The sequence below is a fragment of the Gymnoscopelus braueri genome (assembly GCF_963280865.1).
Source record: "Gymnoscopelus braueri genome assembly, chromosome: 6".
Classification (NCBI taxonomy): domain Eukaryota; kingdom Metazoa; phylum Chordata; class Actinopteri; order Myctophiformes; family Myctophidae; genus Gymnoscopelus; species Gymnoscopelus braueri.
In genome coordinates this window covers 15693966-15717620 of record NC_137607.1, presented here as the reverse complement: position 1 = coordinate 15717620, position 23655 = coordinate 15693966, and the positions used below count along the sequence as shown (strand labels likewise).

The 23655-nt window shown below is 45.8% G+C and overlaps 2 protein-coding genes across 2 annotated transcripts; one reads left to right on the top strand and one right to left on the bottom strand.

Moving 5' to 3' along the window:
* Positions 1-1293: 1293 nt before the first annotated feature.
* On the top strand, positions 1294-2222 carry LOC308086828 (syntaxin-6-like; the record flags this gene model as incomplete). The annotated part of the gene is made up of 2 exons (XM_080430473.1): positions 1294-1976; positions 2084-2222. 2 exons carry the CDS (start codon positions 1294-1296, stop codon positions 2220-2222), a joined length of 822 nt encoding a protein of 273 aa, XP_080286599.1.
* Positions 2223-8218: 5996 nt separating this feature from the next.
* On the bottom strand, positions 8219-15681 carry LOC308086348 (uncharacterized protein; the record flags this gene model as incomplete). The annotated part of the gene is made up of 10 exons (XM_080429869.1): positions 8219-9520; positions 10436-10512; positions 10883-11064; positions 11134-11200; positions 12240-12311; positions 12440-12594; positions 12776-12837; positions 13208-13338; positions 13461-15284; positions 15675-15681. The coding sequence occupies 10 exons, from the start codon at positions 15679-15681 to the stop codon at positions 9443-9445; spliced, it is 2655 nt and encodes an 884-aa protein (XP_080285995.1). The 3' UTR covers positions 8219-9442.
* Between the last annotated feature and the right edge of the window lie 7974 nt (positions 15682-23655).

Genomic DNA, 23655 nt, shown 5'->3' with positions numbered 1-23655 from the left:
AATCGTGATAATAAAGCGTGATTTAATAGTGCAACACATCACCGTCACACAACATCCACAATATCATCAATGACGAAATGAGTCACATTTGGGCAGAGGGAGCAAGAGGAAAACTATGTGCAGGTCAAGCCCAGTGAAAGACGATGGCATTTTGCATTGACACCCATCTTCTATGAGCCTCCACCATCTACCAACTGGGCTCCAGAGATGAGGTGTGGCCAGATAGATGGCTGTGACGCCACACTGCTGTTTGGTACACGGCTCTTAACCCATTCGGACCGGGAAGGAATCGGTGTAATTTTTTTATTTCTTTGGCTATTTTTGAAAAACAATTGTGAAAATGTGTTCAAACTTTTGAAAAAAAAAATTTAAGCAAACATTTTTAACTCAAATCTTTGCTTCTTGGGGTCCCTGGAATAAAACATTTTGAGATGGGGGTCCGCGGCCAAATACATATAATTTTGGCGGTCCTTGAGAACCACTGATATAGAAACCTACGTTTTTCAGAAAACTGTAGGACTTAGAAGACATTTTGTAGAATCCCCAAAAGCAAAGATTTGAGTTACAAATGTTTGCTTTAAAAATATATTTATATTCAAAGATTTGTACAAATTGTCAAGATCTTTCAAAAATAGCAGATCTACAGATTGTATATTTGCTATTTTTGAATAGCTCAAGGAAATCTAAAAATGACACACGGATGCGTTCCCGGTCTTAATGGGTTAACACATGTTGCTCATCTAGGTTGGTGCAATGCATGCACCATCCTGGAGGAAGCTTGATGGCTCTTTTCCAGCTTTCTCAGATGCAACCTGAACCTTTTGCAATATTTATCAGTTATTCAGGAATGCCATCAAGGTCAAAGGTACTTTATGTCTCTTTCATCTCTGGATCTCCTTGCTGTGCAGACAAAGACGAAGGTCTTTCATGGCATTTGCATATGCTTTTTGATCCCAACACTGCCTCCTCCTCGGACCTGTTTTTAGATTTTTTTTAATTCTCTGGATCCGTAAGCCCCTCCCAATTGTCATTTGGTACGTTCAATGAAGGGTTCATCTGAAGGTCACACCCCAAATTGAGATCTGGGACCTTATGGTCTATCGCTCCCAGCGTTATGCCCTGGTCAGACACTTTTTTTTTTGCCGACAGATCTCGTAGATCTGATGATGTCGTAGATCTGTGACGTCACAGTCTTGCCCAAATATGTAGTTCCACCCGGCCTGGCAGATATATGTGGTCCACTGAGCATACCTTTTCTACTTAATGCAAAACTATCCTGGTAATAACATATCTATGGATCCGTTTTATGTCGCCAAAGGGGAGGTCCAGAAGGCCCTGAGCTCTGCGCAGGGCCTTCATCAGCGACTGAGCAAGCTTCTCAGTGACCCGGGAGGAGCTTCCGAAGAGGAGGTGGACCGTACAACCAAGGAACTGAGAAACAGTCTGTTCTCCATAGAACAGGACCTGGAAGATCTGGAAGATACCATCGGTATTGTTGAGTCAAAGCCAAAGTTCAATCTTGATGCAGTAGAGCTATCGAAGCGCAAAGCCTTCATTACCGCCACTAGAAACACTGTTATGGAAATGGAAGAGCACATGTCGAGTCCTGTGGTGCCCGTGACGGACGAGAACAGACGGCATCTGTTGGCTGATGCCGGCTCTGAGTGGCCGCTCTATCAACCCGCTTCTGATATATACATCCATTTGAACCGACAGCTACAGACGGCTAACTCCCACTTCGCAGAGGAACGGCAGATGCAACAACTGATGCCAGTGCAGCAGGATGAGCAGTTGGAGCTGTTGTCTGTGAATGTTGGATCCCTGAAGAACATGTCTGAACAAACTGGCATGGAGCTGGACGAACATGCCGTGATGTTGGATGGCTTCACACATGAAATGGACGACACCCAGTCCAAACTGGACAACATTATGAAGAAAATGGCTAAGGTTTCTCATTTGCCCAATAACCGTTGGCTGTGGGCCACCCTTGGGTCCATTCTGGCCACTCCCATTGTCTTGACACTCCTCTTCCTCCTCATTTTCTGATGCATTGACCCGTCTCACCTACATACCCGACCTACAGACCTTCCACCTACAACCAACCAACAGACCCAGCCTATGGCCCACCCACAGACTGTCCATCTACAGACCCTCCACCTGTTGTACATGCCACCTTACAGACCCTGGGACTACAGATCCTCCAACTACAGGCCCACCTTTAGACCGTCCTCCACCTACACACTCTTGTCAAACCTATAGACCTCCACCGAGCTGTTAGACAACACAAGTGAACACAAGCCCAGTAGATTGGCATCAAGGTATCTCAGGCTACTTCCAATGATGCCTTACTGTTGCTCAGCAGAGATGTGATGTTCATGAAACCCTGTCTCCAAATACCTACGGATGACATACTTTAAGATATCATATCATATCATGTATCATGGAGAGAGAACTAATCCAAGACCAACATCACAATGTAGAGATTGAGAGCATAATTATCTGTACCAATGTAATGAAGAAGATTGAGTAAGGTTGATTTAACATCATTTAACATAGGAGACATTGTTTAATTGACAAATATTACACAGAGCTGCAGACAGATGGAAGTAAAGCACACATTATGTCGTGATCTATCCATCTCGTCTCCTATGCAGCAAGCATGTAACCAACATCCCGCATGACTTTGTGAACGGGTGTGTTGAATCAAGTTCCCACAGTCATTAAAACGTAATGAGGAACCAGCTTTGAAGTACAGATGATGATGATAATGGGGACTTCATGCCATTGTTTTCCCTTTGTTTGGGACACCCGATGCTTTTAGCGATGTAATGCCCTAACTAAAGCTACAGTACTGGTAAGCACTGTAGCTTTAGGGGAAGTGCACCAGGCTAGGGCGATGGCCAGTTGGAATGCATGCCCCTCGGTTATGCTATACCTGTTGTACCCGTTGTCAGAGTACATGCTGTACCTGGTACAGTAACAATCTATGACGTCTGTACTACGACGTCTATATTATGGGTGACATCAGGGTACTCCTTTGGGTGTAAACAGCTAGGAGACAGACAGACAGAAACAGATTTATGAATTTTCGGTTCTGGACAACCGCTGATTTTCAGCTTCATCAGGTCCTCTGCAATACACAAATTTGAAGTCAGTCAGTTGGACAGTTCTCATATGGGAGACCTACAGGTCCTTACACACGGGGCGATTTTTTCGTGCGAATAATACGCTTTTTTTTAAAACCTTATAAAGTCAATGCAAGCGTACATGGCGCGAAAAAGCGGAAAAGCGAAAAAGCGTCTTTTAATTATTCGGAACGAGTCCGAATTTTGCGTATATTCGCCACATTCGCCGGTGTGTAAGGACCTTAAGGGTTGAGTTTTGCTCTACCTCCGGTAGGGATGGTACGTATCTCAAAAACTAAAGCCCATTTTGACAGTCAACTACACTAATGTACTACTGTATATGGCACGAGTTTGATTTGTTTTTATGGTGTTTAGACAGGAGTTTTGCACAGACGGCTGATTTTAGGAGCAGAATGGCCTGGAGAGCCCAACCCTGCAGAAAGTTCCCAAGGCCAATGAAGAGGTCAGTTTATTAGCTCTACAACTATTAATATTTTTTAGTTTTTATGGCGTGGCTCTCTGTCTGGGGCTAATCTCGCAAACCACTGGACAGATCAGTGCTGGGTTTCCTATGCCATTAGGCCAGGGAAGTACCTCCACGCATCTATTTTATTTATTTACATTTTATATATTTTTTAAATATCTTTCATTTTACACTACATACTCATGTTCATGTTGCCAGTCCTCATAGTCTGGCCACATTGTTTGTGTGTGTGTGTGTGTGTGTGTTATCTATATTTCATATTTTTTCGTAGATTACTTACTTCCTTACTTAGTCATATAATACTACAGTGTCACACAAAAGTAGCAGAATTAGCCAATCTGCAAGCTCAAAACACGTCGCTTTTTGAATCCTGAAAAGTAACAGTTGTGGGTTTCCACCCGACAAGTTAGTTAGTTTAAATATTTATATTAAATTAAATCCTCTCCATATTTGTGTAATCAGTGATGTGTATATCTAGGAGGTTGCTCTCATAGTGCTTTTGGCTGTAAGGTCAAATTCTTTCCTTTTTTGGTTGTTATTACTGTAGCCAAGTCTGAACTTTTGACATGCTTAAACAGCACACAGCAGACAGCAGGACAGCACATCAACAGTGGTGTAAAGTAATTAACTAAGTACATGTACTCGAGTACTGTACTTAACGTACACATTTGAGGATTTAAAATATATATTTTTTCAAATTTCTGTACTTTTATTTCTACTCCACTACATCTCAGAGGCAAATATTGTACTTTTTACTCCACTATAATTATTTGAACAGTTACTAGTTACCAGTAGATTTTTTTTATTATTATTAAAAAACATGCATTAACCACTTATACCCTATGTAGCCTACTGTACGTCGGCCATTTGAAAATAGCCGAAGACTTGTATCCATTTTGAACACTTGTGAAACGGGACATTCTGCATAATGAGTACTTTAAGTACATTTTGATGCTAATACTTTTGTACTTTTACTCAAGTACATTTTTATTACCGGACTTTTACTTGTAACATTATTTCTGCATTGCAGTATTGATTGATTGATACGTAAAACATCAGTAATCTTTCCACCACTGCACATCAACATATAGGACTGAGTTCTGTCTGTCCTTAAGGTCGACCTTTTCCTCACCCCCCTCTCTTCCGCTCAACCTCATGGACTGTGAGGCTGAGGCCCTGGTCCATGTGAGGAGGAGAGATCTTCTCCACGGCGCTCTGAAGGTGCTGAGGAGAGCGGGCTTCAGCTACCGAGCCACAGCCCGCTGCCTCCTTCACTGGAGAAGAGGCAGATGGCCACGAAGGACCTCTCGGAGAGTTCTTTAGGTCAGGATGGATCGATGTTTTTATTTTCCTTGTAGTTTGATTGATTACATTTCAAATCAGTGATTTTAGTTGCAGGTCTATTATCGAAGCCTGATGGAGCTTCTGCGCAGGCAATGCTGAAATTATGATTGTGGGCCCTTATTTATCAATGTTGCATACAAACAGAAATGTCTCCTACATGTCTCTCCTGTGTATGGTGGCCCAGGATTAAAGTGTCATCTGAAAACGTAATGATGTCACCAGACCGGCTGCTTGTGCACTCATGTGTGTACAATGTGAACAAGATGGGAGAATTCACACATCCTTTTAGTGTTAATTTAACTCTGAGGGTGTGGACCCGTAATGGTCCATTTGGTTACAATTTGTACACTACACTACAAATGGAAAATTTTACAGCGAGCAAGATACTGTATCACAGTGTGTTGTCAAAGATATTTTATCAAAGTAAACATTTTAAATGAACTAATGTCAAATTGAATTGCTTGTCTGTTCCCACGGTCTCAGTTTGTGCTGTGAGACCCCACCCTGCTTTAGACGGACTGGCACCTCTACAACTTTTGCATTATTTTGTCATTGTGCTAAGTTGGATAAGTAAATTAGCTCGTCTGTGTTTGGGGGTGGCAGAAAGGACAGAAGGTCTTTTTGATGCTGTGGGAAGTGTTTGAAGTCACTTGTATATAACCTGTAACAAATCAGTGTGTGCTTCGAGTTCAACTAGGTTGTTTTTCCCAATGCGATTCTGTGCTGCCGAATGCTCCGGAACTCCTTTTGATATCACAATATAATCACTCATCCTTCTAAACTGTGACCTGTTGTCTTGCCTTATTTTGTCGATCTTATTTGACTGAGTGCCCATTCAGATTTGCATCCACATTTGGAGATCCTGCCGAGACCTGGCTCAATGCCAGTCAGGCCACCATAAGCCCAAAGCGAGTGGGTTAGTAGGCGAGTGATGCTCCTGTGATCGGTGGGCTTTGAAAAGAAGACACCGGGAAGAAGCAGGGGACTGAGATGTCTTTCCAGGGGAGCCTAGGTAGAGACCTCAAGTGGAAAGGGGTATAGCCTGGGACTGCGCCCCGAGGAGGGAGGTCCAAAGGACTCAAGCATGTTTTTTTGTACATGTAAGAACTTTTCCTTGTGAATTTCCTTTTGTCTTGTTTTGTGATTTTGTTGACTATGTGTATCGTATCGCCAAATTGGTAGTCATGCTTCATCCGAGGTGGGCTGAGAGGGAATTTTCCTGAAAATATTGAAGTTGACATGTTTGTGATATTGGGTTTTTCCCCTGCTCCTACGATGTGTTGCTTCTTTTGTCATTGTGCTAAGTTGATAAGTAAATTAGCTCGTCTGTGTTTGGGGGTGGCAGGAAGGACAGAAAGTCCTTTTGATGCTGTGGGAAGCGATTGAAGTCACTTGTATTATAACGTGTAACAAATAGTGTACAAATGGAAACAATTCGGTTCCATTTGTACACTCAGAGTTACAGACATGTAAAGGGTTCATTTGGAACCCACTATAGGAAACGTTAAAGGGAACAATTAAGGAATCGTTAAAATCCTAAAGGACCTCAACATATAGTGGCTGACTGTGTGCTATTGACTGTGTTCGAATTGATGAACCCTTCCCCCCCCCCCCAGATTTGGACCAGACTGGGTTCTTGGAAGAAATATATATATGTATGTATATATATATATATATGTATATACTATATGTATATACTGTATGTGTGTATGTATGTGTGTATGTGTGTGTGTGTGTGTGTGTGTGTGTGTGTGTGTGTGTGTGTGTGTATACTATGTATGTATGTATGTATATATACTATGTATATATATATATCTATATTGTTATGAAACCAGATATCCCCTGCCAGACCACTGGGTCAGCAAAGTATAGGGTTTTAGTGATTTAAAATTTCAATCTTCAACTCGATTGAAACAAGTTACAAGTATATCATGTTTGATTTTTGGGCGGTGTAGCCGCCCCTATAAGTGGGGTTGGGACACCTCATTAGTACACCCTTTGCTGTACTGTGATTGGCCATAATTAGTACACCCCTAGCATTAGTACACCCCTAGTTGTACTGTGATTGGCTGACTCTATTGGCTGACTCTATTCAGCACTGTGATTGGCTAGCGAGACACATGATGAAATGAATAACCTATAAATAGGACTATGCACTTAAAAAAAACATTTTTTTTGGAAGTGAGCTTCCATCACTGTGATGACCACTGTGACCACACCGCCCACTTCACACTGGGTGTGATTTTTTTTTTGTTGAATGATTTTTTTAACGTGTGTTTTTGTGCAACTTTTAGGAGGTTAAGACGCTCCCCAAGGCTCTGGATAGGATCTCTAGCATCTACCGTCTCACAGCCCGCAAATATAAAATGGATGCGGAAAGAACACTCGTCAGAAACAAGATGAATGGATCCATCAACGGGAGTTTCCTGCAAGCGACGCCTCGCAAATCTCGGCCTGTGCCAAAGTAAGTGTGTGGCTGTTAGGGTTGGGATCCGGAAACGGATCCAACAATGAGGACCTGGAATCAGTTCCTTCATATTTGTAACCGTTTCCGGAACCAGTTTTATCACACTGTCAGAGCTGGTATGTGGGCTTCATGTCTGCTATATGCAATTACAATACTAGTGGTTCTCAAACCTTTTAATTTCAAGGACCGTCATAACTCTGAGTTGTTTCCAGAAGAACCTGGGAGAATGGGACGGGGTCATTGGATTATGCTGCCGTCATACATTATGCCTTAGCACAATTATTTTCTCATTTCTGTTCAGAAAGCACTTTTAATTGGAAAAAGCAATGGTTAGGTCTGAAGTGTGTGTGAGAGTTGTGTTGATACAGTATATTGACATACAGTATACATTTTAAATCCATGTTCTATTCAATCTTGTTAATTAATCATGTTTAATCTTTGTCCATCAATACTTTATTTCAACATAGTTTGCAAATGCACATGTATTTAACGTAAAGCAGTAGAATCAGATTATTACTATTAATGGCATAAAAAATACACATTGTTTGCCAAATTAATTGAAGAAAATACGTGGCATGTTCAGTTCACTTTCATCAGTTGGTCTATTTGTCTTATACCTGTCGTCAGATTTAATAACAAGATTATTTAATGTAAATTTTAAACGAATTGTGAATAAAACACTTTTAAATTGCCCTCTTTGTCTGGTTAATGTGAATAAAAACACCCTTATGAAAACATGAGTAAAAACAGACAGTCAACACAATCACCGTAGCAAAGATTTACTCAAAAGCAATGCAGTTAACCTGATTATAAATGAAACAAGTTGACTATAATTTTAATTTCTTGAAATGTACCTACAGTATAACAAGTAGTTCCACTAGGCTACATCGAGAAATGTAAAAAAAAGAATCTCAGGTTTTCTATGAATTATTCAAACTGCCCTGGATATAACAAAAGATGAATTTGAGCCACAAGTTGGTTCTGGGTCAACAACAGCTAGATGACTAGTCTTGGCTTACTGTCACGATCATACTATTTTACTTGACGAGTAATTGTCATACATATAATTGCAATTAACGATTTAATTGTTTTTGGCATTGAACATTGGAGCATATGCAAATTACAAGGCAGAAATTATTGTCATATTTAATAATTATATATTTTAAAAAAATTATGGTGGAGGGACATTCTTTAAAATAGTGGAAATAGCCAAGCTCACAATGCGTGTTGTGAGTTTGTAGGTCTATTTCCAGTTTTATTTTTTAAATGTTTGAAAATGTATGTTATTCAACATGGAAACTAGGCTTACTAGCTGTCCCAATTCTACCACTATATCAATTAAAACTTTATTCCAGACACAGCTGGTCTCCATAGAGTACATCAAAATCATCAACATCACACAACAAATTAAACAATAAAAAAATAAAATAATAGAGGCTGACTCTCCAGTATTTACGCAGCCTGGACGAGTACCGGAGACTGCTCTTTCCAGGATTGGCTATATCCTCAATAATACTGTTCCGAGACTCATCCAGGCGAGACATGAATCTATACATGGAGTGCCTTAATAGAGCCTCACATGTGATGATTCCACACGTTACAAACAAGTGACAAGTGAGTAGTATCCTCAGGGCATCATTGTAGGCCACTTTAAGCCTCTGCATGCTACATTACATTACATTACAGTCATTTAGCAGACGCTTTTATCCAAAGCGACTTACAATATAAGTGCATTCAACATAGGTAGGGAACAAAACTACTAATCACCAGAAGTCTTAAGTGCATTCTCTTCTAAAACAAGCAACTAAGAGTATACCTAGCGCTAAGGTAAAAGTGCAATATATCAGCTACCTACTTTCATAAACAGATGAGACAAAATAGGAAAATCAAATGAGCAAGAGCTAAAACAAATAAGTGTATCAAATAAACAAGATCCAATAAGAGCTCGTACAACTAATTGACAACATGTAAACGTTGAATAAAACAGGAGACATACTGTACGTTTCTCTTGATTTGTAACCTCTATATGTTAACCCTCTGAATGCGTCTCACTTTCACGGTGTGAGCTGTTCCATTCAGCTGGAGCCGCTCACTGATGAACTGAAAGGAGAGAAAACAGAAGAAAACCTTCCATTGTGGAATTACTTTTGAGTGTACAATGTACAATAAGCAATAGTGGCAGAAGTATCAGGTGTACAGTAAGGGTAACTATGGATTCCACTAAATGTACGTGTCCGAGGTATGAGTAACGCCCTTGTAAATACTCCAGTTGTGGTCCAGCGAGAGCTCTGCTGCTCCGAGCGGCTCAAGGTCAACAGCTGTGGCCAGTAGGAGAGTAGGAAGGGAGGGAAGTAGGCTACTCCTGGTACTTTGGTGCTTGTCTATGGCAGCTTGTTTGTTAATAATCTAAGGTAAGAAATAGGCCATGCAGTGCTAGCCTGGAAACCAGACAAATCTGCCAGAGCTAAAAAGGAAATCTGCCCTGCAGTGATATTAGTCTGGTCATGCCAGGCTAATGCAGTGCTCAATCTTAATTAATGTCACATAACTCTACAACTGCTAAAACTTTATCAATATTCAATACTTAATAATAGGGACCCGACTCCTTTGTGGGTATTTTCTTTGTTACTGTACATAGCCTACATGAAATGTATCCTCTGCATTTAACCCATCCTAGCTATTTAGGAGCAGTTGGCGCTACGGAGGCAGCTCCTGGGGAGCAGTTAGGGGTTAAGTGTCGTGCTCAGGATCATTTCAACACATAGACCAGGCCGGGGCACAAACCGGGGACATTCTGTTTCCCAGCGGCATCTCTACCTATTCAGCTATGGCCGCCCCCCTACAGCTATGGTCTCATCTCAAGTGGTGTTTACTGTATATGTCATGTTGTAGCTTTTGTGTGCTAGTGTGCATGCGGCATAAGACTGCTTCTAACGTATATTGGAATGGTCAAAGGAAATTTAGACTTTGTTTAAATTTCTGATCAAAGGATACATACAATTTTAAACGTTTTACCTCTTCAATAAGTGAAGTGATGGTTTCATTACTGAGTTCACCGTAGGAAGTCATCTTGATCTGCAGGTGTGCCAAGGCTGTGGGGCAATGAAAAGAGAAATACTCACTAGAAAGCGAGACTCACTATTATACATTGACATAAATATAACATTGTTTCCTTTATACTTATACAGCACATTCTCAACCCCTTTGCCTAATTTGTTTTTGATTAATTGCACCAAAGACAAAAACATTCACCAAACAATACAAACAGGAAGAGTTCTGTTTACAGTAATCTTGAGCCCACAATGTAGTGTCTGTTTTTTATTTTATTTAAAGTGTTAAAGTGTTGTCAAATGTATTGTAAAAGTGTTTTTGGATTGCATTTGGAATTTCATACCCCAGTGTGTGCTATGCTAATCCAAACTATTAAAATAAATATTCCTACTTAATCTGTGACTCACATACCTCCATTAATCATTATTGTAGTTGGTATTGGAGTCATTGCAGTTGGAGTCGTAGTGGATGGATCAGTTGTTGAAGTTGGGGCTAGAGGAGTGGTTGTGGTTAGAATAGCCATGGTTGTAGGAGTGGCTGAAGTAGTCATGGTTGTAGTTGTAGGAGTAGTTGAGGTTGGAGGAGTAGTTGTGGTTAGCATAGGCATGGCTGGAGTGGTTGAAGTAGTCATGGTTGTAGTTGTGGTTGGAGGAGTAGTTGCGCTTGGAGGAGGAGTTGTTCTTGTGGTCATAGGTGGTGGTGTTGATGGTGTAACTGCAGCTGTGGACTCTGGGGATAGATGTGTAATTTGGCATGAGATAACACAGTATCTAAAAATTATATCTATATGGAGCTTCAGGTCAACCCAGCTTCTTTTCTTTTTTTACTGGACAGGCCACAACAGGTTGTTGTAAATAATTTAGAATTCAGTACGTTTCTTTTAAGCACAGGGCTCCCAAGGCTTGGTTTTATTCCCCCTTCTCTTCTCTGTTTACGTCAGCATCTCCTTTAGCAGTGAAGGAATGAAGTATGCCGATGACATGGCCCTACTAGTGGCCCACCTGACTGACACCAATGCTTTGTCTGAATATCATCAGACAGTAAACAACCCAAATCTGGACATAATAATTGTATAACACATACACTGTTATTATATTGCATTATAGTTCACTATAAATGGTCATTGGGTGTTTTAAGAAAAGCAGGGACATTTTTTAAAACTTAATAGCTGCAGTGACAGGGAGGGATGTTGTATGGACTATAGGTGAAGTTGCACTGAGTCGTGGTGAAGTTGCAATGACTGACGGTGAAATAATACATTGACTGGTGATGCAGTTGTGTTGACTGGTGATGTGGTTGCAATGACCGGTGCGGTTGTTCCATTTACTAGTGTTAATGTTACATTAGCTGGCTGCAATCGCATTTATCAGTGCTGCTGTTAGGTTGGCTAGTTCTGAAATTTCAGTGCTGTAGTTGAGTTTCCTGGTGATAATGTTATGTTTACTGGGGCTGTGGTTGCATTGACTGGTCCTGTGATAGCATTAACTGATGATGGTGTTGCATTGACTGGTTTTGTAGTTGCATTTAATGGTGATGTTGTTACATTTACAGGTGCTGTAGTTTAATTTATGGGTGTTGATGTATTTGCATTGACTGGTGACGAAGTTGCATTGACTCGTGCTGGAGTTGTGAGTGGAATTGTATAATGTGTTACTAATGTCAGTATCTGTCAATACTAATTAACAATTCATCGAGTTTAAGAATTTCTGGAAGGCTGCAGTTTTGTTCATTTGAAGTACAGTATCAATTATTTTTGATGAAATAGTACCTGCTGGTGTATTCGTGGTGCTTGTTGTTAAAGGTGCTGCTGTAGTGGGTGCTTGAGTTGGCGGCAAAACCACTGTAAAAATAAAACTTTCATGTCAATACTATGAATATAATTAATAACAAGAAAAAATGGAATGTCGTTAAACATGTCATTAAAAAGGCACATTGTGAGCTTTTATCGGTTGCGTCAACAATTCTTACCATCGGCAACAATAGATGATGTGTTCACACGAAGGGAGAAATTAGAGCTGGATGCAGCCTCCACGAGAGTATCAGTCACAGAAGTGGCATCTGGTGCTGTGGCATTTGCCTCTTGGTTGAATATTAATTCAGCCTGCACCTGTACTGATCCTGAGCTGTAAAATTGATTTTGAAGTCTTTTTATGGATTTATTTTTATTATTGTTATAATTATAATTATTAATTATATTGCATCAATATTTTTGTTATTTATGACTACATTACAGGTACAAATCAATTATATGTTAGTCAATTAATAAAAAACATAGATACTTAATATAGTATCATTGGTGCATACCTGAAGCCGGTTACAACGGTGCGATTGAAATTAGAAAACTTTGCCTTATAGATGTTGTCCATCTGTAAACAGAAATTCAGTCACGGAAATAATTACAGGAATAATTCCAAAGGAACTGTAAAATAATCATTATTTCATGGTTCATGATGAATAGATTTACATTTAATTAATTAATAAGAATGTTCTTCTCATGTTGAAAGCTGGAGGAAGTTGTTTGTTAAAATCTATAAAACTTCCATCATTTTAAGTTGTTTTGTTATTTGGTAATTGTACAATAAAAGCAAAACATTTCAATACAGTATTTTTTTCTTTTTGAACATCATTATTATACATTTGCCAGAGATCAATAATCTAGTAAAATGCATAATAGGAGGAATCACTGAAGATATGGAGCATTTTTTGACAGGCTTTGCATCATTATAATGGACTTACCGCTGAAGCTACTTGGGTTGCTAAGTTCTGGAATGCGGGGGAGGATGTGTTTGCAAGTGCTGGTTTGAAGGTTTGCTGTATTTTGAATTCCAACAAAACCTTTGGCTTTGCTGGTGGAGCAGGTGTTGTAGCTGCATGTGATACATAATGGGTAAAAACGGTTAGTTGCAGTTATATTGAATGAGTATAGCTGAACTGAGTAGTGATGTATTCAAAGTGATTAGTCGTAAAGTTCTTTTGACTAATGGTTCACCTGGGGTAGTAGCTGCAGTGACAGGTAGGGATGTTGTATGGACTATAGGTGGAAGGGTGGTGCTGCCTGTGGTGGTGGGTGGAAGAGTGGTGCTGCCTGTGGTCGTGGGTGGAAGGGTGGTGCTGCCTGTGGTTGTAGGTGGAGGGGTGGTGCTGCTTGTGGTCGTAGGTGGAAGAGTGGTGCTGGGTGGAATAGTGGTGCTGCCTGTGGTCGTGGGTGGAAGGGTGGTGCTGCTTGTGGTCATAGGTGGAAGGCTGGTGCTACCTGTGGTCGTTGGTGGAAGGGTGATTCTGCCTGTGGTCGTAGGTGGAAGGGTGGTGCTGCCTGTGGTCGTGGGTGGAAGGGTGGTGCTGCCTATGGTCGTGGGTGGAAGGGTGGTGCTGCCTGTGGTCGTAGGTGGAAGGGTAGTGCTGCCTGTGGTGGTAGGTGGAAGGGTGGTGCTGCCTGTGGTGGTAGGTGGAAGGGTAGTGCTGCCTGTGGTGGTAGGTGGAAGGGTAGTGCTGCCTGTGGTGGTAGGTGGAAGGGTGGTGCTGCCTGTGGTCGTAGGTGGAAGGGTGGTGCTGCTTGTGGTTGTGGGTGAAAGGGTGGTGCTGCCTGTGGTCGTGGGTGGAAGACTGGTGCTGCCTGTGGTCATGGGTGGAAGAGTAGTGCTGCCAGTGGTCGTGGGTGGAAGGGTGGTGCTGCCTGTGGTCGTGGGTGGAAGAGGGGTGCTGCCTGTGGTCGTGGGTGGAAGAGTGGTGCTGCCTGTGGTCGTAGGTGGAAGGGTGGTGCTGCTTGTGGTCGTAGGTGGAAGGGTGGTGCTTCCTGTGGTCGTGGGTGGAAGGCTGGTGCTGCCTGTGGTCGTGGGTGGAAGGCTGGTGCTGCCTGTGGTCGTAGGTGGAAGGGTGGTGCTGCCTGTGGTCGTAGGTGGAAGGGTGGTGCTGCCTGTGGTCGTAGGTGGAAGGGTGGTGCTGCCTGTGGTCGTAGGTGGAAGGGTGGTGCTGCCTGTGGTCGTAGGTGGAAGGGTGGTGCTGGTTGTGGTCGTAGGTGGAAGGGTGGTGCTGCCTGTGGTCGTAGGTGGAAAGGTGGTGCTGCCTGTGGTCGTAGGTGGAAGGGTGGTGCTGCTTGTGGTCGTAGGTGGAAGGGTGGTGCTGCTTGTGGTCGTAGGTGGAAGGGTGGTGCTGCCTGTGGTCGTAGGTGGAAGGGTGGTGCTGCTTGTGGTCGTAGGTGGAAGGGTGGTGCTGCCTTTGGTCGTAGGTGGAAGGGTGGTGCTGCCTGTGGTCGTGGGTGGAAGGGTGGTGCTGCCTGTGGTCGTGGGTGGAAGGGTGGTGCTGGTTGTGGTCGTGGGTGGAAGGGTGGTGCTGCCTGTGGTCGTAGGTGGAAGGGTGGTGCTGCCTGTGGTCGTAGGTGGAAGGGTGGTGATGCCTGTGGTCGTGGGTGGAAGGGTGGTGCTGCCTGTGGTCGTAGGTGGAAGGGTGGTGCTGCCTGTGGTCGTGGGTGGAAGAGTGGTGCTACCTGACGTCATAGGTGGAAGGGTGGTGCTGCTTGTGGTCGTAGGTGGAAGGGTGGTGCTTCCTGTGGTCGTAGGTGGAAGGGTGGTGCTGCGTGTGGTCCTGGGTGGAAGGGTGGTGCTACCTGACATCGTAGGTGGAAGGGTGGTGCTGCTTGTGGTCGTAGGTGGAAGGGTGGTGCTTCCTTTGGTCGTGGGTGGAAGGGTGGTGCTGCTTGTGGTCGTAGGTGGAAGGGTGGTGCTTCCTGTGGTCGTGGGTGGAAGGGTGGTGCTGCCTGTGGTCGTGGGTGGAAGGCTGGTGCTGCCTGTGGTCGTAGGTGGAAGGGTGGTGCTGCCTGTGGTCGTAGGTGGAAGGGTGGTGCTGCCTGTGGTCGTAGGTGGAAGGGTGGTGCTGCCTGTGGTCGTAGGTGGAAGGGTGGTGCTGCCTGTGGTCGTAGGTGGAAGGGTGGTGCTGCCCGTGGTTGTAGGTGGAAGGGTGGTGCTGCCTGTGGTCGTAGGTGGAAGGGTGGTGCTGCCTGTGGTCGTAGGTGGAAGGGTGGTGCTGCCCGTGGTTGTAGGTGGAAGGGTGGTGCTGCCTGTGGTTGTAGGTGGAAGGGTGGTGCTGGCTGTGGTTGTAGGTAGAAGAGTGGTGCTGCCTGTGCTCGTAGGTGGAAGAGTGGTGCTGCCTGTGGTCGTGGGTGGAAGGGTGGTGCTGCCTGTGGTTGTAGGTGGAAGGGTGGTGCTACCTGACATCGTAGGTGGAAGGGTGGTGCTGCCTGTGGTCGTAGGTGGAAGGGTGGTGCTGCCTGTGGTCGTGGGTGGAAGGGTGGTGCTGCCCGTGGTCGTGGGTGGAAGGGTGGTGCTGCCTGTGGTCGTGGGTGGAAGGCTGGTGCTGCCTGTGGTCGTAGGTGGAAGGGTGGTGCTGCCTGTGGTCGTAGGTGGAAGGGTGGTGCTGCCTGTGGTCGTAGGTGGAAGGGTGGTGCTGCCTGTGGTCGTAGGTGGAAGGGTGGTGCTGCCCGTGGTTGTAGGTGGAAGGGTGGTGCTGCCTGTGGTTGTAGGTGGAAGGGTGGTGCTGCCTGTGGTCATAAATGGAAGGGTGGTGCTGCTTGTGGTCGTGGGTGGAAGGGTGGTGCTGCTTGTGGTTGTGGGTGAAAGGGTGGTGCTGCCTGTGGTCGTAGGTGGAAGGGTGGTGCTGCCTGTGGTCGTAGGTGGAAGGGTGGTGCTGCCTGTGGTCGTAGGTGGAAGGGTGGTGCTGCCTGTGGTCGTAGGTGGAAGGGTGGTGCTGCTTGTGGTCGTGGGTGGAAGGGTGGTGCTGCCTGTGGTCGTAGGTGGAAGGGTGGTGCTGCCTGTGGTCGTAGGTGGAAGGGTGGTGCTGCTTGTGGTTGTGGGTGAAAGGGTGGTGCTGCTTGTGGTTGTGGGTGAAAGGGTGGTGCTGCCTGTGGTCGTGGGTGGAAGACTGGTGCTGCCTGTGGTCGTGGGTGGAAGTGTGGTGCTGCCTGCGGTCGTAGGTGGAAGGGTGGTGCTGCCTGTGGTCGTAGGTGGAAGGGTGGTGCTGCCTGTGGTCGTGGGTGGAAGGGTGGTGCTGCCTGTGGTCATGGGTGGAAGAGTAGTGCTGCCTGTGGTCGTGGGTGGAAGGGTGGTGCTGCCTGTGGTCGTGGGTGGAAGAGTGGTGCTGCCTGTGGTCGTGGGTGGAAGGGTGGTGCTGCCTGTGGTCATAGGTGGAAGGGTGATGCTGCCTGTGGTCGTGGGTGGAAGGGTGGTGCTGCCTGTGGTCGTGGGTGGAAGAGTGGTGCTGCCTGTGGTCGTGGGTGGAAGGGTGGTGCTGCCTGTGGTCATAGGTGGAAGGGTGATGCTGCCTGTGGTCGTGGGTGGAAGGGTGGTGCTGCCTGTGGTCATAGGTGGAAGGGTGATGCTGCCTGTGGTCGTGGGTGGAAGGGTGGTGCTGCCTGTGGTCGTGGGTGGAAGAGTGGTGCTACCTGACGTCATAGGTGGAAGGGTGGTGCTGCTTGTGGTCGTAGGTGGAAGGGTGGTGCTTCCTGTGGTCGTAGGTGGAAGGGTGGTGCTGCGTGTGGTCCTGGGTGGAAGGGTGGTGCTACCTGACATCGTAGGTGGAAGGGTGGTGCTGCTTGTGGTCGTAGGGTGAAGGGTGGTGCTGCCTGTGGTCGTAGGTGGAAGGGTGGTGCTGCCTGTGGTCGTAGGTGGAAGGGTGGTGCTGCTTGTGGTCGTAGGTGGAAGGGTGGTGCTGCCTGTGGTCGTAGGTGGAAGGGTGGTGCTGCCTGTGGTCGTAGGTGGAAGGGTGGTACTTCCTGTGGTCGTAGGTGGAAGGGTGGTGCTTCCTGTGGTCGTAGGTGGAAGGGTGGTGCTTCCTGTGGTCGTAGGTGGAAGGGTGTTGCTGCCTGTGGTCGTAGGTGGAAGGGTGGTGCTGCCTGTGGTCGTAGGTGGAAGGGTGGTGCTGCCTGTGGTCGTAGGTGGAAGGGTGGTGCTGCCCGTGGTTGTAGGTGGAAGGGTGGTGCTGCCTGTGGTTGTAGGTGGAAGGGTGGTGCTGCCTGTGGTTGTAGGTGGAAGGGTGGTGCTGCTTGTGGTTGTAGGTGGAAGGGTGGTGCTGCCTGTGGTCATAAGTGGAAGGGTGGTGCTGCTTGTGGTCGTAGGTGGAAGGGTGGTGCTGCCTGTGGTCGTAGGTGGAAGGGTGGTGCTGCTTGTGGTCGTAGGTGGAAGGGTGGTGCTGCCTGTGGTCGTAGGTGGAAGGGTGGTGCTGCCTGTGGTCGTAGGTGGAAGGGTGGTGCTGCCTGTGGTCGTAGGTGGAAGGGTGGTGCTGCTTGTGGTCGTGGGTGGAAGGGTGGTGCTGCCTGTGGTCGTAGGTGGAAGGGTGGTGCTGCCTGTGGTCGTAGGTGGAAGGGTGGTGCTGCTTGTGGTTGTGGGTGAAAGGGTGGTGCTGCTTGTGGTTGTGGGTGAAAGGGTGGTGCTGCCTGTGGTCGTGGGTGGAAGACTGGTGCTGCCTGTGGTCGTGGGTGGAAGTGTGGTGCTGCCTGCGGTCGTAGGTGGAAGGGTGGTGCTGCCTGTGGTCGTAGGTGGAAGGGTGGTGCTGCCTGTGGTCGTGGGTGGAAGGGTGGTGCTGCCTGTGGTCATGGGTGGAAGAGTAGTGCTGCCTGTGGTCGTGGGTGGAAGGGTGGTGCTGCCTGTGGTCGTGGGTGGAAGAGTGGTGCTGCCTGTGGTCGTGGGTGGAAGGGTGGTGCTGCCTGTGGTCATAGGTGGAAGGGTGATGCTGCCTGTGGTCGTGGGTGGAAGGGTGGTGCTGCCTGTGGTCGTGGGTGGAAGAGTGGTGCTGCCTGTGGTCGTGGGTGGAAGGGTGGTGCTGCCTGTGGTCATAGGTGGAAGGGTGATGCTGCCTGTGGTCGTGGGTGGAAGGGTGGTGCTGCCTGTGGTCGTGGGTGGAAGAGTGGTGCTACCTGACGTCATAGGTGGAAGGGTGGTGCTGCTTGTGGTCGTAGGTGGAAGGGTGGTGCTTCCTGTGGTCGTAGGTGGAAGGGTGGTGCTGCGTGTGGTCCTGGGTGGAAGGGTGGTGCTACCTGACATCGTAGGTGGAAGGGTGGTGCTGCTTGTGGTCGTGGGTGGAAGGGTGGTGCTGCCTGTGGTCGTGGGTGGAAGGCTGGTGCTGCCTGTGGTCGTAGGTGGAAGGGTGGTGCTGCCTGTGGTCGTAGGTGGAAGGGTGGTGCTGCCTGTGGTCGTAGGTGGAAGGGTGGTGCTGCCTGTGGTCGTAGGTGGAAGGGTGGTGCTGCCTGTGGTCGTAGGTGGAAGGGTGGTGCTGCCCGTGGTTGTAGGTGGAAGGGTGGTGCTGCCTGTGGTCGTAGGTGGAAGGGTGGTGCTGCCTGTGGTCGTAGGTGGAAGGGTGGTGCTGCCCGTGGTTGTAGGTGGAAGGGTGGTGCTGCCTGTGGTCGTAGGTGGAAGGGTGGTGCTGCCTGTGGTCGTAGGTGGAAGGGTGGTGCTGCCCGTGGTTGTAGGTGGAAGGGTGGTGCTGCCTGTGGTCGTAGGTGGAAGGGTGGTGCTGCCTGTGGTCGTAGGTGGAAGGGTGGTGCTGCCCGTGGTTGTAGGTGGAAGGGTGGTGCTGCCTGTGGTTGTAGGTGGAAGGGTGGTGCTGGCTGTGGTTGTAGGTAGAAGAGTGGTGCTACCTGTGCTCGTAGGTGGAAGAGTGGTGCTGCCTGTGGTCGTGGGTGGAAGGGTGGTGCTGCCTGTGGTTGTAGGTGGAAGGGTGGTGCTACCTGACATCGTAGGTGGAAGGGTGGTGCTGCCTGTGGTCGTAGGTGGAAGGGTGGTGCTGCCTGTGGTCGTGGGTGGAAGGGTGGTGCTGCCTGTGGTCGTAGGTGGAAGGGTGGTGCTGCCCGTGGTCGTGGGTGGAAGGGTGGTGCTGCCTGTGGTCGTAGGTGGAAGGGTGGTGCTGCTTGTGGTCGTAGGTGGAAGGGTGGTGCTTCCTGTGGTCGTAGGTGGAAGGGTGGTGCTGCCTGTGGTCGTAGGTGGAAGGGTGGTGCTGCTTGTGGTCGTAGGTGGAAGGGTGGTGCTGCCTGTGGTCGTAGGTGGAAGGGTGGTGCTGCTTGTGGTCGTAGGTGGAAGGGTGGTGCTGCTTGTGGTCGTAGGTGGAAGGGTGGTGCTGCCTGTGGTTGTAGGTGGAAGGGTGGTGCTGCCTGTGGTCGTAGGTGGAAGGGTGGTGCTGCTTGTGGTCGTAGGGTGAAGGGTGGTGCTGCCTGTGGTCGTAGGTGGAAGGGTGGTGCTGCCTGTGGTCGTAGGTGGAAGGGTGGTGCTGCTTGTGGTCGTAGGTGGAAGGGTGGTGCTGCCTGTGGTCGTAGGTGGAAGGGTGGTGCTGCCTGTGGTCGTAGGTGGAAGGGTGGTACTTCCTGTGGTCGTAGGTGGAAGGGTGGTGCTTCCTGTGGTCGTAGGTGGAAGGGTGGTACTTCCTGTGGTCGTGGGTGGAAGGCTGGTGCTGCTTGTGGTCGTAGGTGGAAGGGTGTTGCTGCCTGTGGTCGTAGGTGGAAGGGTGGTGCTGCCTGTGGTCTTAGGTGGAAGGGTGGTGCTGCCTGTGGTCGTAGGTGGAAGGGTGGTGCTGCCCGTGGTTGTAGGTGGAAGGGTGGTGCTGCCTGTGGTTGTAGGTGGAAGGGTGGTGCTGCCTGTGGTTGTAGGTGGAAGGGTGGTGCTGCTTGTGGTTGTAGGTGGAAGGGTGGTGCTGCCTGTGGTTGTAGGTGGAAGGGTGGTGCTGCTTGTTGTCGTAGGTGGAAGGTTGGTGCTGCGTGTGGTCGTGGGTGGAGGAATGGTGCTCTCTGATGTCGTAGGTGGAAGAGTGTTGCTGCCTGTGGTTATAGGTGGAAGGGTGTTGCTGCCCGTGGTTGTAGGTGGAAGGGTGGTGCTGCCTGTGGTTGTAGGTGGAAGGGTGGTGCTGCCTGTGGTTGTAGGTGGAAGGGTGGTGCTGCCTGTGGTTGTAGGTGGAAGGGTGGTGCTGCTTGTGGTTGTAGGTGGAAGGGTGGTGCTGCCTGTGGTTGTAGGTGGAAGGGTGGTGCTGCTTGTTGTCGTAGGTGGAAGGGTGGTGCTGCCTGTGGTCGTAGGTGGAAGGGTGGTGCTGCCTGTGGTCGTGGGTGGAGTGTAATAATAATTAACAACATAATAATTATTTCACACATACACTGTTATTATATTGCATTATAGTATGATTATAAGTCACTATAAATGGTCATTGGGTGTTTTAAGTAAAGCTGGGGAAATTTGCTTAACAGTGCAGTGTTTCTGCCTTTACTTCCAGGATTATTATACATTACTTAAATTACCACTTATAGTGACTTATACTTGCCTGTTGTTTCCGGAGGGAGGGTTTACCAGGCTAACTTATACTGACATTTTAATGCATTATAACAATGATTATAACATTTCAATACAACTATGAGAATTATAATACACTATGATCGTGGCCTAAAGAAAGTCTCAAGTTTGACCAGTAGTCATGAAGTATTATGATACATGATGTTATAAGTCATTATTTAAATGATTATATTATGAATACTTATGAGTGCTCATAATAAAGCTTTATAGTAATAATCATAACACATTAAGCACATTAGCACATAACACATTAAGCACATTAAGCAAGACAAGTGCCCCCTCCCCCCCAGCCTATAGGTGTACAGTACATCAGTACATGCAGTGACAAAAATCACCCTCCGCGCCCAGCTTCCCTCCCCTGAACACGGGCAATTGTGTTTGTATACAGACGCTCCATGGTGGTCTATTAGCTACTTTACCACTGCGCCCCCCCGGGCACCATTTACCATTTATGATACCTCATTGTTTCCCTCCAATACAATTTGCTAGAGCAGTAAGAATGCCTGGGTGCTTAATCATTTCAGTTTTTTTTATCTGAACAACAGCTTTCCCCTTGTTTATAGTTTAGACATTACAGCTTCCATTCAACTTTAACACAGAAATAACTGGTGTAATGTACCAGATCACCTACAAATTAAATATGCTGACTCAAATCCCCACAATAAGAAATTAAATTAAGTTTTTCTACTTTCACCCTCTGACAGTGATGTAACAGCAACTGTAATGTATACAGTGTCATCTGACAGCTTTCGGTAGAGCAGGTTGTTGTACATTCAATTCAATCAAATTAGCTAGTAACCATTTAAATTACAATTAAATTAATTGTGGAGAATTATTGGAAATTTCTTATCACAATTTTCATATTGATTTAGATAAAGGCGGAAATCACCCAAATTAGATGTTTGTCACATAAGTTAAGAAGCAATCATTTGTATCTTTAATTTCTAAAGTATATCACAAAGCAACACTTGGATAATTTGAAAAAGTGGAATGGCAATTAAGTGAAAGTATGCCCAATGGTACAATACAAATACATTCATAAATATAACATTGTAATTATGAAGCATATATTGAATACTTACTTTGCCCAGATGATATATAAAAATATCCAGCTAAAAATATCAAAGAAAACATTTTGCTTCCCATTTCAGTGGATGAAGGAGATCAAGATTAACTCTATGAACTCTGCTCTTCGTTTGTAAATTTTGCTTCTAAGAACCTTGACGATCAAGGCTCCTGTATGTGCTACTAGGTTACTTTCAAGTGACCTATAAAACAATGGGAATCACAGCCTTCAACGTGAGTTTACAAAATACAATGCCCACATGTCATTGGACTAAGGCTGAAGACAAGCCATTACTGGAAGCTATGACAATTATGGTCAAACCAGTTTCCATGCTGTCAAGTGCTTCTGTATTAGACAACCAGTATACATCATGCATGTCAGTGGTGTATCTTAGAGTATATTATATGAATTATGCTGAAACATTGGTATGCAGAATGATATCAGAAAGACTTAGCAATAAAAACTAGAGTGAAACACTTTTGACCAGTCTCCGCGGACTTGCAGTACAATAAATAAAATAAAACCCCAATACTTCAGATAACTCACTAGATATTATCAAAATTATTATTATTATTTAAAATAAAGATTAAAGGGCAAGACCACTTTGGTTTGGGTTTGGGTTGTGTAGTTACCTTGCCATGATGTAACTCCAAAGGTGGACAAGAAATAAAAAATAATTGCTCCATTGATTAGAAATTGATAATTCAAAATATGGTCCTCGTTGACTTACATTGTACGCTGAAACGGCTCTCAAAGTCACTATTTTAGCACGTAAACAAACACAATCAAAGCTAATTCAGACAATATAGAAAATCACCAAACCCAGTACTGTTTATTTTTTTAATAAAAATGTCAACTTCCTGCTGATTTTACTATTTGAAGATCCGGATCCGGATCCACGGATCCAGTCCGGGTTTTCTTCTTAATAAAAATGGCAAAATCAACAGGAAGTTAACATTTTTATTAAAAAATAAAACAGTACTGGGTTTGGTGATGTTCTATATTGTCTGAATCAACTTTGTTTGTGTTTGTTTATGTGCTAAAAGAGTGACTTTGAGAGCTGTTTTACCGTACAATGTAAGTCAATGAGGAGCATATTTTGAATTATCAATTTCTAATCAATGGAGCAATTATTTTTTATTTCTTGTCCACCTTTGGAGTTACATCATGGCAAGGTAAATACACAACCCAAACCTCTACCAAAGTGGTCTTGCCCTTTAAATACTTAACCTCAAAGCAGTTTCCCTAAATACCTAAACATTATGTTTTTCTTCTTCTTTTGGTTGTTCTTTTCTTTTCTTTTTTATAATGTGTACAAAGGAGGAAGGTAGGAGTTAGTGTTTAGTAAGTAAGTGTGATTCATATGATCACCTCTTCTGTGTGATAGGCTGGGGGACTAAGTGGACACAGGTGGAAACACTGACAAATCACAAGACTGGTTAGACAAGGCAGGTACAGAACTACAGGGGCAGACTAATACATAACAACTGCCCCCCCCCAGGAGGAGGGAGGCAGAGGCAGGGAATCAGGGGCCAGAGCGAAATTGTCAATAGCCCATTGTAGAAATAGTCTGTTACTGTTAAGTACAAGTTCGGTATTCAAAATTGACTTGAGTAAAAGTACAAAAGTATTGGCATCAAAATATACTTAAAAGTACCAAAAGTAAAAGTACTCATTGTGCAGAGGGTACCATTTCACAAGTTTGTGTGTCTGCTCTTTCAATTGGTATAAAAAAATGCAATGTTTCCATGTCAAGTATAGAACATTGTTCAACATTATTGTGTTCTATTCCAATGCATAAC